This window comes from Phoenix dactylifera, chromosome 1, assembly GCF_009389715.1.
Source record: "Phoenix dactylifera cultivar Barhee BC4 chromosome 1, palm_55x_up_171113_PBpolish2nd_filt_p, whole genome shotgun sequence".
Lineage (NCBI taxonomy): Eukaryota > Viridiplantae > Streptophyta > Magnoliopsida > Arecales > Arecaceae > Phoenix > Phoenix dactylifera.
The window spans coordinates 39,701,925-39,716,122 of NC_052392.1; the positions used below are offsets into that span (position 1 = coordinate 39,701,925).

The window sequence follows — 14,198 nt, forward strand, 5'->3', positions numbered from 1 at the left end:
CCTCTCTCCTCCTCTCTTCCCCCCTTCTTCCTCGCGAGTACCGGTGCAAACCGGTACAGTTCGCACCGGTACAAGCTCGAACCGGTGCGGTTCGCATCGGTACCGAGCTTGTACCGGTGCAAACCGCATCAGTTCGTACCGGTACAGGCAAGAAACCATTTGGTTCCGACCCCAAAGATCCGTACCGGCGGAGGCCGGTACCGGTACGGTACAGGCTGAACGGTTCAGCAAACCATGGCCTGAATGCATAGGGTGGAGATAATGAATGTAAAAATGATCCGCTTTTATTTTTGGGTTTTTTTTAGTGCATAACCTCCTAAATATTAAAATTTGCATGAATACCCTTCCAAAGTTGATATTTGCATGTATACCCTTATAAAATACTTGTTTTATGTGTATAAGTGTATATCCTTCATTTTTTCTTTTTTTTTTGCATATATGCCCATATCATCTAACGCCGTTAAGAAATTAGTGGTTTAAAATTAAAAATGACTGAAATATCCTTATGGGTAGATATGCAAAAAGAAACATTTGATAAGGGTATATATGCAAATAACACTTTGCGAGGAGATTCATGCAATTTCACATATTTAGGAGGGTTTATATACAAGAACATCTAATTTTATTTTTTTTTATTTTAACCTGTTTTAACACTCGGATTTGTCTAGTGCCTGCTCCTCAATATTTTTCATAAAAAATATTGCTTAAAAAAAGATTGATTCAACAATTAGATAACAAAAAGAGTTATGAACGTTCTTTCACTAATCATGGGATTATTCTACTTTATTCTTCTTCATTTATAACAACCACTATATCTTATTTCATCGAAATATAGCTTATAATATTTATTGTTATAGATGCGCATGTATTAGAATATAGAAAATGATTAGAATCTCTTAAAGGCACACGATAGATTGCAATGATCAAGCTTTCTTGCTACTGCTATACTCATAGATGGAAGAACAACATCAATCATCCCCAAGCAAAATCATTGAAGGACTTCAAACCCTTCAGACTTATTAACAACCTCCGCAGCTATGTGGTAGAAGGCCACCCCTTACGTTGTGTACCTTAAGCCATTTTTTTTTGGAGCTTCAAATTTTTAGAAGAAGAAAAGATCTAGTGTATAGGGCCTATCTTGTCAATAATTTTAAATCAGCCACCAGCCTGCACATAAGAAATTTTTCAACTCTAAAAGATAAACATTACATATCTCATATACTAAAAGATAAATATTGCAAATCTATCATAACACTTTTCTTTAAATAATTCATAAAACTACAAGCAGGACCTGACCATCTTCATGTAAAAAAGGTACAATGAAGAGCTGTCTATGATGGAGAAGAGAGTCGAGGGAATGGCTTTGATTCCAGACGGAGAAGTGAGAGAGGGTCGAGAGAGATTGAAATTCTAAAAGAAGGTAGAGAGATTAGTTTCCAGTGAGACTTATTTACCTGTTACCCGCTTCAGAAATAAAAAAATAATTTCATAATTTTAATTAATTTTAAATTTAAATAAATATGATTTTGGCTAATTACGTTAGCTGAATCGTTATGTCAAAAATAGTATTTTGTGAGGGCATGCACATAAATATCAATTTAGAGGACATTTATGAAAATTTCAATATTTAGAATGGTATTTATGCAAAAATCTAACGATTTTTTTGTGTGTATACCCTCCTAAATTAAGGCTGCAAATGGGTCGGATTGACCCGTGATCCGACTCGACCCGTTTAGACCCGATCCGATCCGTTTTGGAGGACCCGTGGGGTCAGATTAAGTCCTAAAATTAAACCCATTCTATTTTCGGATCGGGTCTCAATTTACTGAATTCCGACTCGACCCGACCGAGCGACCCATACATAAAGTATTAAAGTATTACTATAAATAATAAATAAATTAGATTTTAAGAATCCGCTCTTCACTCCATGCTAGTTCTAGCACATGTAACGTAATAAATGCGCATTTTGACTTTATGAGCTAGATCTGGTAGCTGCGGGATGAGCTAAGGCTCATGTTGTAGCTACCGGATGTCCTAATAAATTTCCAAGATTGCCTGGCAAGAGAAGCTAGTGACAAAATTTTTTTGAACTTTTTGAGGGAGAGGTTGACAAGATGTCACTTCCCACTCTTTTTCCTCTAAAGCCTCGGTCTACGGCTCATGTTATAGCTGCGGAATGTCCTAATAAATTTCTAAGATTGCCTGGCCAAAGAAGCTAATGACAAGAAGTTTTTTGTTTTTTTGAACCTTTTAAGGGAGAGTCTGACAAGATGTCACTTCCTACTCTTTTTCCTCTACAGCCTCGGTCTATGGCTCATGTTGTAGCTGCGGGATGTCCTAATAAATTTTCAAGATTGCCTGGCCAAAGAAGCTAACGATAAGAAGCTTTTTTTTTGAACTTTCTGAGGGAGAGGCCGACAAGATGTCACTTCCCACTCTTTTTCTGCTACAGCTATGGAATAAAGAAATGAAACGATTAGGGGGAGGGGAGTGGGGGAGAGATGCAATAGAATAGACGCCGGTCTCCCTCCGGCCACCTTCTTCACCAGCTCCCGAGCCTTGGTCTCCCCTTCGGCCCCAACGACATCGTGCTGGCCGCCATCCTCCTGCTGGCTCACGACAGACTAACTTGTCAAGAATGGAGCTCAGGAGGTGCAGGTGGCCGATGACAGGGAGGGACAGTGCCTCAGCGGGAGGCGGCGACGGCCAGACCGGGCTTTGGAGAGGGTGGCAAGAAAAATGACTGAGGCAAGGGATATAGCTGAGTTTAGTTGAATAAGCTTTAATGGATCGAGTGATGCACCAAATAAGCGAACCCGAATCGAACCCAAATTTTTTGGATTGGGATTGGGTTATGCATGGACTCGACCCAACCCGAATGACCCATTGGGTCTGCTATAGACCCAATCCGATTTTCTATTGGGTCCGAACAAGAAATCGGGTCGGGTCGGGGTCACTCAGGCTCTGGTCCGACCCGATCCATTTGCACCCCTATCCTAAATATATGAAATTGCATGAATACCCTCCAAAATTATTATTTGCATGTATGTCCTTATAAACGTTTCTTTTTGCATGTTTACCTATTAATGGTATTTTTGTCATTTCAATTTTAAACTGCTAACTTCTTAACACCATTAAATGGCATAGATACATACCCAAAAAAAAAAAAAGGTATACATACAAAACAAGGGTTTGACGAGGGTATACATGTAAATATCAATTTTGGAAAGGTATTCATGCAAATTCCAATATTGAGGAGGGTATGTACACCAAAAACCCTTATTTTTTTCGTTATCAGTCTAGCTCAAGGGTTAAGTTTCGTGCATTATAAAAAATATTTTAGATTAAATCAATAATTTTGAGGATTTAAGTCATTATGGCCAGCATGTCGAAGGAAAGGCCATTCCCAAGAGCATGAAGAAAATTTAAGAAAATTCCAGTCATGTATTCAGTTCTCCCTTTCTCTTTTGCACGTTGAACTCCTTGTCTACAGTCAGTCTTTCCAGGCTCGAGGATTTGCTTCTACAATTGTGTAGTCCGTGAAATATCTCTCTTCTTTCTGTTTTCTCAAGATGTGGTCAAAAAATCAGATCAATGCTTCTTGTAAATCCACCACCACAGATTCCAAGTTCCATGGGTGAAAACATCACAATGTTCATCTGCCTCAGTTAGTATTACAGCCTCGAATGTCTAAAATGGAGCATCATAATGTTCGACCTGATGACAGATGTACCAAGATGAGAAGGTCCCATGAAGTGAAGAATGATTGGAACTTATCAACCGAGCTGTCAAAAATTTAAATGGGTGATTTTCCAGCTTGGAGAAGTAGGTGGAAGATCTCATGGTACACTTCAAGGAATTCATCGCTCCCATCAGGGAAAAGGATGCACAACTAGCAGATGAAGTTCATAAACCAGAAAGTTTTGTCATCTGAAGCTGCGATTAAAGCTTACCAAGTTAATAATCTACACACTAAACTTCAGTTAAAAATTCAGAATGCCTTTATCATTTAAGAACCAAACTCTACAAAGTCCTAAAGCACCATTACAAGATTGGCTGCTGGCTAAAATCAATGATCCAGATTGAACATAGGCTTGATGATTTGTTTGATTGCAACTGGAAGTATTTTATTATCAACTTCATCTAATGGAAGATTGAGGGCATTATGATCAATGATTAAGTTATATTAGAGTATCTACCTGTAAGAAAGCCCAAAGTAGGCCAAAACAAGCACCATTACAAGATTTGGCTGGTATAAAATTGATAATCCAGATTCAGCAAGGGCTTGTTGATCTCTTTGATTGTGGTTGGAAGTATTTGATGATCATCTTCATCTAATGGAGGGTCGAGGGTGTTAGGATCACTGATTGAGTTATATGAGAGCATTTATCTCATGTTTTGGCTGTAAGAAAGCCCAAAGTAGGGGAAACCATTATACATGTAGGAGAAGGTCACCGCGAAGGATTGGATAAGATAAAGTTTACAGTATTGTCTTCCCCCTTTGTTTTTGCATAACAGGCTCGGTGCATAGATATATTACTTTCAATGCATAGATATAACGAGATGAAATGAAACTGCAAGGATGGAAACTGATGAAGAGGTACATGATGAGTTACATCAGATGGAAAATAAATGAGATTTACAGTATTTAAATGAGAGTGACAGGCTCTGACTACCCTGTAATTAGATGAATAGGATGAATTTTGTAATATCTGAACAAAGATGGTGTAGGATGTGAAAAACTTAAACATGGAGGATTTGAGTTTTATTAAGTCAAAGGTACTACAAGAGTTGCAAGGCAATTCAACCTTTGCAAAAACTATGATGCATATCATACACATGAGGTTTAGCATGTATGCTACAAGGTATCCTTTCAATATATAAAAATGTAACATGCAACTCATAGGCATCAATCCCTGATATGGTGGTTCCATATGAAATTACTATCCAACAAATAAAATTTTATGGCATGATTTGCCCTATAGGTATTGTAAGGACCTGTGCGAGCATGTGTTTAGTCCCACATCGGTTATTCGCCGAGATCTTGGGTATTTATACAGGACTAAAGAACCCAAAAAATATCTTCCGGCTAGTCTTTTTGGGTAAGATTTTGGGTTGTGACAAATGGTATCAGAGCGAACTCTACCCATAGCCTATGTGGACTAGGAAACACTGCAACATAGATTCATGGAGGCTGACCACGAACCGATCGTGGTGGTTGTGCTTAGATTTGAATGGATTGGACCCTTAGCCTAACGAGAACATTAAGGCTTGAACGGGGGGAGTATGTGAGGACCCATGCGGGCGTGTATTTAGTCTCATATCGGTTATTTGACGAGAAGATTTTGGATACTTATACAGGACTAAAGAACCCGAAAAATACCTTCCAGCTAGCCTTTTTGGATGAGGTCCTAGGTTGTGACAGGTATATATTCTTAAAGAATTACATGACAGTCACTAATAGGCTTTGATTTAGCAGTCAACAAGAAACAGTAGTTAACCTTGTAGTGATGATATTGATCAACTGCAACATCTCCATTACTTCCATCCTTGATATTTTCTGATGATATAAACAATAAACAATCAATGCAGGCAAGTCAACAGAATTACATGCAGATAAGATGGAGTGTAAAAGTTTTTTAAAAAAAAAGACCTTTCTTTTCCGAGAAAATGTCCCAGATGCTATCCCCCCTGCCCCCCTCTTTTCTTGCTCCTTCAACCTACAAGAAACAAAAACTGATTATCAGTCAGAATCTCATAAATTCTAGCACTAATCATCTGAGAAATGACAATGCATCTAAAGTCAAAAACTCCAGGGAGCAAATTACTAATTAGTTTGATAGGCATCAAATAATAAAAGAGATACAGGGAGATGATGAGATCCTAATGACAAACAGATATTTATGAAGCAGTTATGAAGAGCATTCTTCTACCGCATACAATGTAGAGCAAATTGAATAGAAATGCTCATGTAATAGATGCTTGAATAACAGAAGTATTTGTGAGAATAAATGATCTTGAAGACATGAGGTGATGCCCCTCCTTTTTATTTACTGCAATCTGTGAATGCCCTAAACAAATCTTATCCTACAACAGTATTTACAAACCTAATAGTCACAACAAAGTGCAGCAAGGTCAATCCTAAAAACAAGAGTCGAACAAAACCAGCTACCTCTCCAAGCAAGATTTCCAGGCTTCAGGAGAAATGACAATTTCATCTTACAGAATAGCAGCATATTTGATATATTTAAAGATTTTAAGTTTTCATTACTTGATATTGTATCGAATTGTCCAGAAATCAATCTTTAAGATTAATCTCTTGTTCCTGATATGCAAAAGAATATTCTCAGACTTACAAATGCCTATGTGCTCTTCAATTTGAAGTTATTTCCCATTAATATCCAATCTGAACAATAAAGTTCCATTTGTTGCCAATGTAGATATAACCATAAGGGTCAAACAAGCATAAGTGTATCATACATTTTCTATTTCTATATAAACTGTCCAAGCAATAATTATAATCCTTTGTTTTTCTATTAACAGCTCTTGCATATGCTATCATACCATAAAACTATTTATCTTTGTTGTTCCACCTCAAACTACTACACCAGCAGCATCAAACTTAGGCTCCAATACCACATTTTATAAAGACTACCACAACATGATAGAGTGCCAATTTTTTATAATTCGAACATTTTCTACTTAACCGGAGTACGATAAAATTCGGTGCAAAGGAACGAGCAAAATCAGAAGTATAACCTCGAAAAGACACCGAACTTTCTGTCCTTCGAGCAAGAAAACATCTATGTTGCTAATATTAAAAGCCTTTTTGGATGATTGGACTGAAAATCCAATTAGATTTGTGGATTAGGCCAGTACAACCTGTCACGCCCCCGCCTCCGCGAAGCACGTGAGGCACCCAGTGCCCACATGGGGAAAACATGAGGGAAAAAATACGGAGCTCCTCTGCCAGATATTGTCCGGTTCCGGAGCTTCACGCAAGCATCCTTCGTCCCTCCCCGGTTTTGTTTTCCTCCCAAAACGCGTCTGTAGGATTTGGAGACACTCGCCTCATATGCCCAGGCTCTGGAACGAGTCTTTCCGATGTGGGACAATTGAGCCTCACACCCTTCTCACCATCGGACAAAAGTCGTCCTCCGCTCTGATACCAAATGTCACGCCCCCGTCTCCGCGGAGCACGTGAGGCACCCAATGCCCACGTGGGGGCCACATGAGGGGAAAAACACGGGGCTCTCCTGCCGGATATTGTTCGGTTCCGGAGCTTCACGCAAGCGTCCTTCACCCCTCTCCGGTTTTGTTTTCCTCCCAAAACGCGTCTGCAAGATTTGGAGACACTCGCCTCATATGCCTAGGCTCTGAAACGAATCTTTCCGATATGGGACTATTGGGCCTCACACCCTTCCCACCATCGGATAAGAGCCATCCTCGGTTCTGATACCAAATGTCACGCCCCCGCCTCCGCGGAGCACGTGAGGCACCTAGTGCCCACGTGGGGACCACATGAGGGGGAAAACACGGAGCTCCGCTGCTAGATATTATAGGGTTCTGGGGCTTCACGCAAGCGTCCTTTATCCCTCTCCGGTTTTATTTTCCTCCCAAAACACGTCTGCAGAATTTGGAGACACCCACCTCATATGCCCAGGCTCTAGAACGATGTGGGACTATTGGGCCTCACACCCTTCCCACCATCGGACAAGAGTCGTCCTCGGCTCTGATACCAAATGTCACGCCCCCGTCTCCGCGGAGCACGTAAAGCACCCAGTGCCCACGTGGAGACCACATGAAAGGGAAAACACAGGGCTCCCCTGCCAGATATTGTCCGATTCCGGAGCTTCACGCAAGCGTCCTTCACCCCTCTTCGATTTTGTTTTCCTCCCAAAATGCGTCTGCAGGATTTGAAGACACCCGCCTCATATGCGCAGGCTCTGAAACGAGTCTTTTCGATGTGGGACTTTTGGGCCTCACACCCTTCCCATCATCGGACAAGAGTCGTCCTCAGCTCTGATACCAAATGTCACGCCCCCGCCTCCGCGGGGCACGTGAGGCACCCAGTGCCCACGTGGAGGCCACATGAGGAGGAAAACACGGGGCTCCCCTGCCAGATATTGTCCGGTTTCGGGGCTTCACGCAAGCGTCCTTCACCCCTCTCCGATTTTGTTTTTCTTCCAAAACACGTCTGCAAGATTTGGAGACACCCGCCTCATATGCCCAGGCTCTAAAACGAGTCTTTCCGATGTGGAACTATTGGGCCTCACACCCTTCCCACCATCGGACAAGAGTCGTTCTCAGCTCTGATACCAAATGTCACGCCCCCGCCTCCGCGGGGCATGTGAGGCACCCAGTGCCCACGTGGGGGCCACATGAGGGGGAAAACACGGTGTGAGGCCCAATAGTCCCACATCGGAAAGACTCGTTCTAGAGCCTGGGCATATGAGGCAGGTGTCTCCAAATCCTGCAGACGTGTTTTGGAAAGAAAACAAAACCGGGAAGGGGTGAAGGGCGCTTGCGTGAAGCTCCGAAACCGGACAATATCTGGCAGGGGAGCCCCATGTTTTTCCCCTTATGTGACCCCCACGTGGGCACTGGGTGCCTCACGTGCCCCGCGGACGCGGGGGCGTGACATAACCAGCAAAATCATAGGATTACATGCTGAGCTAGGCCTATATCAGCCCAAACATCCAAAAAGGCCCTAAGAGATTTTTTTTTAACAGAATGAATAAACCACCACTCCTTTTTGAAAATTACCACTTCAGCATAACATAAGAATCATCAATTATTTTCTCAAAAACCAAAAATAAAATCATCAATTGTACTACGAGATATGGGACACATCCCTGCTGTTCTATCCTATTCCCATGAGAAAACAGGACAGGTACCTAGGGCGGGACTCTAAAACCCATCCACACGGAGAAATAAAAAGAAAGAGGAAAGAAATAAAGGAATGAAAGAAGAACAGAAGGAAAGAATGAAAGGAAAGAATAAGTAAAAGCAAAGAAAAGAAGGGAGACGAAAAAGAAAGAAAGGACGAAAAGAAGAAAGAAAAGAAAGAGAAACAACAAGAAAAAGGAAAGAAAAAGGAAAGAAGGCATAAGAAAAAAAAAAGAAAGGAAGGAAAGAAGGAAGAAGGGAAAGAAAGAAGAAGAAAAGGAAAGAAACGAAGGAAGAAGATATAGAAATAAAGGATGGAAGGAAAGAAGGAAGAAAGAAAAGAAAGAAGAAAAAGAAAGAAACAAAGAAAGGGAAGAAGGGGAGAAAGATGGAGGGTGACGAAATGGGACAGCGGGGCATCTTGTTCCATGGAGAAACAGGGATAGCCCAGTCCCACACTAGACTTGGGCATCGGGCCGTGCCGGGCCGGCCCGGCCCAGGCCCACCAGGCCCGTGGTCTAAACGGGCCGTGCCTGGCCCGGCCCGTTCAGCACAGAACGGAAGCCCGGCCCGGCCCCAAGCCCGTCTATTGGCGGGCCAGGCCGGGCACGGCACGAGACGGGCCGTGCCTGGCACGGCCCGTCTCGGGCGCAAACGGGCCGTGCCAGGCACCGCCCGCAACGGGTCCAACGGCTATTTTGGAAAATTTCCAAAATTGCCCCTCCCAACAGTCCAAAAACGGCTAAATTAAGGGGTATTTTGGGAAAAAAATTTTGGGCTTCTATAAATAGCCCTTTCCTCCCTCGTTCTCACCACACCAAACCAACTATTCTCTCCTTCTCTACTACTATTATTTCTCTCTTCTAAAATGCTCTTCTAGCAATTTAATTTTTAGTTTGCATTTAGCAAGTGTTCAAGTGCTACACAAGAGGAGGTTCCTGTTGAGAAGAGAAGGTCACTCCTGTTGAGAGCACAAGAGGAAGCTCAGAATCTCGGCTCTGCCTCTGCCCTCCGACCCTCTACTCAATTCCTCCTTGTGGTTAGTTTTTATTTTTTGAATTCATCAATTTAGATATGTCATCTTTTGAGGAAAGTCATTTTGGCATTCCTTCTGTTTCTGAGGGAGAAGAAACTAATCCCCAACTCCATGTTCCTAGTTCCTCTAGAACTAGTGAACCGAGTGAAGATCAAACCTCTTCTCGTAAGAGGACTAGTGCTGTATGGAATGAATTTGATAGAGTTATGGTTGATGGAGTCTGGAAAGCTAAATATAAAAAATGTGCCAAACTTTATAGTTGTAGTAGTAGTGGGGGAACAGGGCATTTAAAAAGACATCAAGAGAGTCATAGGATGCATGATTCTCATGCTCAAACTCAAAGTACCCTTAATATACAAAGGGGATTACTTGTAGGTAATTTTGCATATAATCATAAAAATCAAAGAAAAGCACTTGTAAAATGGATAGTTAAGGATGAATTACCTTTTAGTTTATGTGAATCTTTTAATTTTGAAGAATATGTTCAATTAAACCTACAACCTGCTTACAAAAGAACTAGTAGGCGTACATTTGGAAGAGTAGCTATGACTAACATTTTAGCAATGAGACAAAGTTTAATTGAAACACTTTCTACTTTAAATGTAAAAATTTCATTAACTTCTGATATTTGGTCAGCATCTGTAGGTAGTAATTGTTTTATTGCCATTACTGCTCATTATATTGATAATGATTGGCAATTAAATAAACGTATTCTTGCTTTTTGTGCTTTTGATTTTCCACATTCTGGGCAACAAATTTCAAATGTCATTTATCAAACTGCATGTTCATATAATATTAATGATAAAATTATGTCTATTACTTTTGATAATGCATCTAATAATAATTCTGCTGTTACATTATTAAAAGACTCATTGCATCCATGTTAGATGGAAATTTATTGCATATTAGATGTGCATGTCATATCTTAAATCTTTCTGTTCAAGCTGGCATGGGCATGATTCAAGATGTGATTTCAAAAATTAGAAATGCAGTTTCTTTTATTCATGCTTCAAGATCAAGACTTCAAGAATTTAAGGAACTATGTATAAATCATGGTAAACGTTTTAAAAAATTTAAACTTGATGTAATTACTCGTTGGAACTCAACATATAGCATGATATATGATGCATACCCATATAAAAACTTATTAAGTGCATATATTAATGATCGTGGATTAGGCTTTACATTGACTGAAACTGATTGGAATAAAGAAAAAATTTTGGAAGATTTTTTGCTTAGTTTTTATAATGCTACCAATGTTCTTTCTGGTATTTATTATCCAACTTCATGTTCATTTTTACAACAAGCATATATAATTAGTCAAAAATTTGCAGAACATAGATATGATGATGTTTTAATGCCTATTATTGACCAAATGGAATCTAAATGGAATGAGTATTGGGACAAGATATGTCCTATGCATAACTTAGCTGCTGTATTTGATCCAAGAGTTAAATTGAATGGCGTGCTAATTTTACTTGATGCATACTGTGAAAATATGAATCAAGATCCTGAACCTGCTAAAAATGAGGTAAAACAACTTCTTTATGATATTTATGCTATATATGATGAAAAAATTCGTGGATCTAGATTTTCCATACAAAGCTCTATTTCTTCTTCTAGTAGTTCTCGTTCGTCATCTATTTTTTCATTCATTGCACAGAGAAAACACACACATGCTTCAAGTTTATCTTCATCTTCTTCATCTTTAAGTAGTGAACTAGAATTTTATTTACGAAATGATCTTCAGTCTGCATATGATGAAAATCAAATAGAGAATTTAGATGTATTATCTTGGTGGAAGAGTGCTAAAAATCAATATCCTGTTATGTCTGCAATTGCACGCGATATTTTAGCTGTGCCGATGTCCACGGTAGCATCGGAATCCGCTTTTAGTGCAGGTCGGCGTGTTCTTGACGAAAAGAGAAGTAGGATGACAGGCGAAATGGTGGAGATGCTTCTCTGCTTCAAAGATTGGTTGGATGCTGAAGCAAGACTTCAAGATAAAGGTGGACATAATACAACATCCTCTGATGATGATGATACAAACACTACTGAAGAGTGAATACTGATTCACTGAATCACTGATGATTAGTAAGATTTCTTAATTTTTTATAATTGTACATTTTTATTGTATTCTGGAGGTCAGACCAAGGTCCAAACCTCGGCCCTTTCTTATTGTATTCTGGAGGTCAGACCAAGGTCCAAACCTCCCTTCATGTACCATTTTGATTTAAATTAATAAACTGGTAGGGGTCTATGCCAAACCCCCCACCATTAAGGTGGCTTTATATTAATAAATTCTTAGTTTTCAATATTTATTAATTTATTAAAAAAATTTATGAAGCATTAATTTTTATGGAGACGGGCCGAGCCCGGCACGGCCCGCTTCGGGCCTGGTACTAATTTTTAAGGCGGGCCAGAAACCCGTGACCCAGCACGGCCCCCTTAAATGGGCCGTGCCAGGCACGGCCCGGTACTGTAGCTAGCGGGCCGTGCCTTTTTTTATTGCTTCGTGCCGGGCCGTGCCGGGCCGTGGGCGGCCCGGCCCAGTGCCCAACTCTATCCCACACCACAAGATATACTTAATGGAAAAAACTTCTTTGAATGAAGATTGAATGGACCTGCATGAGAACACTCTTATTCTATTTTACTCCATAGTGCTCTCTCAAGGATATCCCATCTAAATGTAGGTGAACTTTTTTGTAATATTTAAGCTTTGCTGGATTTTATTCCTATTTTCATTTTTTTCATCCTCTCTTCTCTATCTCGCCAAAATAGTTACTCATGGTTAGATGAGCCAGCTTTGTTTAATTGAATATTAACACCAATTCCTCTATGTGGAATCAACTTATAGATATTATTATTTCAAGAAATGTGTTAAGTTAAATAATAAACTCCAACATACACACCGGGGAACACAAAAGATCACAAGTGTATAGATCTCCAATAAGCTATATAGAGGATACATGCACCGCATGAGGAATTAGCTTCCACATTCTTGTGGACCACCATATATAGTGGTTCATCCAAGGACCCTAACCGAGAATAAAGCATCATGTATTTATATTGGATGAAACAATTATTTCCCTCCACATAGTTTCAGACAACACCAAAGCTTCCCCCTAATAAGCCAAAAAAAGCATCACCTTGCACAGCAGCATCAGAAACTACATGTTATAAGATCAGCTAAGATGATGATAATCGTAATATAATAAAATAAGGCACTAGAGCAAGCTTATAATATACCAAAACATTTTTCGGCAATTTTTGGCAATTATATACAAGTACATAAAAGATCATCTTCAATTTCAAGCTAACAATAAAACATTAAATATACTAAAACATGCGCGCGCACAGAAAGCAAGAGAGAGACAGAGTCACCATTAAATTCCAACATTTCCTTTTTTTTAAAAAAAAATATCAGCTTTAAAGGTGAGTAAGAAATGTGTCTGTCTGTCTGTTGATCACCGGCACAGAGACCACCACAATCAGATAAAAAAGCGATCTCCAAAAAAGAGAGCAGAACCAGCTTTTTCCGATCAAATATAATAAAAAGTCATGACCTTTTCTGAAAAACTAAAAGAATTCCACTTAAATGCGCCAAGAAAAACCGAAATGAGCAGCGGGTGTTGATGGAGTTCTCATAGCTGCTCTTCGTCCAAACAAGGATTGGAGCTGTACTGGATACTCTAAATCCCAGAATGAGCACCGGGTGTTGTCGAGCATTGTTTGGGGTCTCTTTCCCAGAGTTCGTCATCTTCTTCTTCTGTATTCCTTTTCCTCATCTCTTCTCTTGCTTCAACTTGTAAATGCTTCTTCTTTTAATAAAATTGGGTGGGTGTCTGTTCAAAAACAAATTCCTCCCAAAAATTCATCACAAACGGAATCCCCGAAATGCCAACTCCAAAACTCGCCCTTTCTCCCAGATCCAAGCCCCCAAACCATTAAAATTTACATTAAAGAAAAAATCGACAATCATCAAAGATGTATCCAGAGTTTCGCTTCAAGATTGAAATTTTTCACATGAGACAAAACAAGAAACAGATCGGAAAGAGTCATCGTCAGAGAAAGAAGAGTAGAAGAGGCCATTCTCCTCCTCTGTTTCACCTGGTAAGCCGAAGTGGCGACTCCGAAGACAAAGCCCTCCGGGAAATCGCTCCGCGAAACCTCTTCCGGAACTCCGTCGCATGCACCACTCCTTGCGGCCATTAGAGAGCACAGTAGCAGAGAAAAAACCAGAGGGTACGCGCGAGAAGAGAGAGATCCTCCT

General features: G+C 40.3%; 1 protein-coding gene across 1 annotated transcript in view; it reads right to left on the reverse strand.

Moving 5' to 3' along the window:
* LOC103706111 (beta-glucosidase 4) overlaps positions 1–14,198 on the reverse strand; it is a 28,760-nt gene extending 14,562 nt beyond the window's left edge. The window contains exons 1-3 of the mRNA XM_039134561.1: positions 14,036–14,198; positions 5,654–5,720; positions 5,502–5,560 (exon numbers count right to left, since the gene is read on the reverse strand). Coding sequence (XP_038990489.1) covers positions 5,502–5,560; positions 5,654–5,720; positions 14,036–14,137 — 228 coding nt within the window. The 5' untranslated portion in view covers positions 14,138–14,198. The remainder of the gene's footprint in view (positions 1–5,501; positions 5,561–5,653; positions 5,721–14,035) is intronic.